General features: G+C 40.4%; 1 protein-coding gene across 1 annotated transcript in view; it reads left to right on the top strand.

The window, feature by feature from the left end:
- Nucleotides 1–2,906, top strand: part of PLEKHG1 (pleckstrin homology and RhoGEF domain containing G1) — a 93,993-nt gene that overhangs the window by 89,487 nt on the left and 1,600 nt on the right. Inside the window, exon 16 of the mRNA XM_011362687.2 lies at nucleotides 1,575–2,894. Coding sequence (XP_011360989.2) covers nucleotides 1,575–2,635 — 1,061 coding nt within the window. The 3' untranslated portion in view covers nucleotides 2,636–2,894. The remainder of the gene's footprint in view (nucleotides 1–1,574; nucleotides 2,895–2,906) is intronic.

Genomic DNA, 2,906 nt, shown 5'->3' on the forward strand with positions numbered 1-2,906 from the left:
AACCAATGGCTATGAAAAGGTCTAGCTGGCCTTGATTGGGTTTCAGAGTCGACGAAACATTATAGATTTTAAGGTGGCTGTCGTGGGCACTTTGGTGTCCATGTAGACTTTGTCTCTTAAAGGGCGGCCAAATCTTAACTGATATGGAGAGTTTTAACTATGCCTTTTAAGGAGTATTAGCTCAAGTACTTACTACTAGAAATTCTAAACTAATCATCTCTGTCCTTCCAAGGACTTTGGACTTGAAAACCTGAACGATCTGTATTTAGCATCTACAATGAGAAGTTAAACAGACTATTTACCCTGATTTTGGGGACCAGGGGCAAGTAATTTGAGGAGTTTGCAATTAAAAGGCACACAGAACAACAACAGTTGTTTTCTGTCCTAATAGAAGGTAGACTCAAAAGAAAGAGTAGAAACAGGACTAAATATTTAAATTCAAAAAATAATTTACTAACAACAAGTTACAAAAAATACAAATAGCTCAAAGAAGAAGAAAACGTAATGCCCTTTGCTGGTTATCATATATGGGATAGATTCCCTTCATGGAGATTGTGTAGATGTGGTCTGTCCGATTTATAGGGTGCATGGAATTCTTTGAATCTAGGTTGGTTGTATGGGTACTTGGATGGGGAGGGCGGGGGCACCTGCTCTTGAAATTCACATCTCTGGGCTCTCTCTTTCTCTTAAATCATTCCTGGCCCCAAAGAATGCTCTATCTATAGCATGGTTCTGTTAATGTCTTTAGAAAAGTCTGTACTCAGATGGGGAGCAGAGAGAAGAGCCTCATAGCTTAATCTGAAATGGCAATAGCTTTCATGGAAGTAATAGTTAAATCCTGTTGTGGAACCATTACTGGAGAGCACTAGATCACTGATTATATGCACAGATGGCACATTCTGAATGTCTTGGAAGCACAAACTTCCATGCCCAGCTTCTTGGGGATGGGAAAAGAGATGTGGGTCAATTAATATACGTGGCCCTGATGGACGGGAAGGGAGTACCTCCTGTAGACATTGACTCCCCAGACAGAAGCAGTGCAGGGCTGCCTGCAAACAAGTATAGGAACAACTGCAGAGAGCGGCCTCTTCTGGGAGTAGCTGCCTGAGAGCAGTCAAGACTGGTGAGAAGCCAGCGGTAGCCATTGCATGGTGGGGTCATGCTTCTTTTTATGACTCCTTGAGTTATTTTTCATTGACCAGGGTTTAGTGCTGACTTTCTTGTTTTGATGATGCCATTTTTAGCACTGACACTTTCGTGCTTGTAAACAACACTCGAAATTCCCATTACAAATAGGAAATACTTGCAGACCTGCTGTTGAAATAAAGTAATCCAGAATTAGATCAAATTAAACGAACTTTTAGTTGGCATTTTAATTTTTTTTTTATTAAACTATGGATTATTTTATTAGTTTGTGTTGCTTAGTATTTAATGGTTAGTTATCCTCAAACTTAAAAGTTCTGTCTACTGTTTAAGTTTTAAAAATAGGTTAGAATGTTAAGTTCTTATTTTTTTAATCTTCTCAGGTAGGAATAATCCTGTGTATATTGATCATTTCAATCTTTGCCTTCTAGGTGCCAGGATTGCTGAGTATTCCCAACTGTATGACCAGATTGTATTCAGAGAGACTCCCCTTAAGACTCAGAAGGATGGCTGGGCCAGCCCTCAAGAATCTTCCAAGCTCAGGTCTACATCACTTTCTCAGGCCCAACATAGTAGTGAGGATTGGCTTTTGCATTCAACCTATAGTAATGGAGAATTAGCAGATTTCTGTCCTCAGCCAGAGAAAGACTCAAAGCCAAAATATCCCACTTTAGAGATCAACACAAAAAGTACTCCAAGACAATTGTCCACTGCTTGCTCCGTGCCTTCTCTTCAAACCTCCAATCCTCTGCTGGGCTCCATGCAGAGACACAGCGTGGTAGTCAGTCAACCTAACAAAGACAATTCATGTCAAGGCCATCTTTACAACTCTTTGGGTCGGAAAGGAATCAGCGCTAAATCTCAGCCTTATAACAGGACACAGTCATCTTCCTCAATCTTGATAAACAAATCAGTGGACTCCATCAACTACCCTAATGAAACGGGAAAGAAACAACTGCTGTCTTTACACAAAAGTTCAAGGTGTGAGAGTCACCAGGCTTCGCTGCCAGGTATAAGTGACTCATGTCAACAGGGCACTGAAAAACGCTCCGACCTCACTCTCCAAGATTCACAGAAAGTTCTGGTAGTAAACAGAAATTTACCCTTAAATGCCCAAATAGCTACACAGAACTATTTTTCCAATTTCAAAGAGACCGAAGGAGATGAAGATGACTATGTGGAAATAAAGTCAGAAGAAGATGAGTCGGAATTAGAGCTATCTCACAGTCGTAGAAAGAAATCTGACCCAAAGATTGTGGATGCTGGCTTTTCTGATAGTGTCTGCAGCAACACATCTTACTCTTTGAACAGTCCATGCACTCCAAAAAAGCCAGTAAGTGGCAAACTTGGGGTTTCACCCTATCTGACACCATACAACGATTCTGACAAACTGAATGACTATCTCTGGAGGGGGCCATCTCCCAATCAGCAAAACATCGTCCAGAGTCTAAGGGAAAAGTTTCAGTGTCTGAGTTCCAGCAGCTTTGCCTAAGGCTCTTAATAGTAGCTTCCTGAATTAACTTCTTATTATGCTCACACATTACAGATACTGAGAGGTGTTTTATATGTACCGGATTAAAACAATTTTGTAATAACCAGAGGTGTAACATATACTTTCTTTTACAGCACAACTTTTTGAAAAGGCTGATGATCTAGCCAAGATTATACTAGAGGCAATGTCGGCATCTGTGTTTTCTGATGCTGCTTGTCTTCATGTTTCATGTAAGTCAATCTTACTTGAAAATTTCCAGGTGTTTTGTTTG

The sequence above is a fragment of the Pteropus vampyrus genome, unplaced genomic scaffold (genome assembly GCF_000151845.1).
Source record: "Pteropus vampyrus isolate Shadow unplaced genomic scaffold, Pvam_2.0 Scaffold78, whole genome shotgun sequence".
Lineage (NCBI taxonomy): Eukaryota > Metazoa > Chordata > Mammalia > Chiroptera > Pteropodidae > Pteropus > Pteropus vampyrus.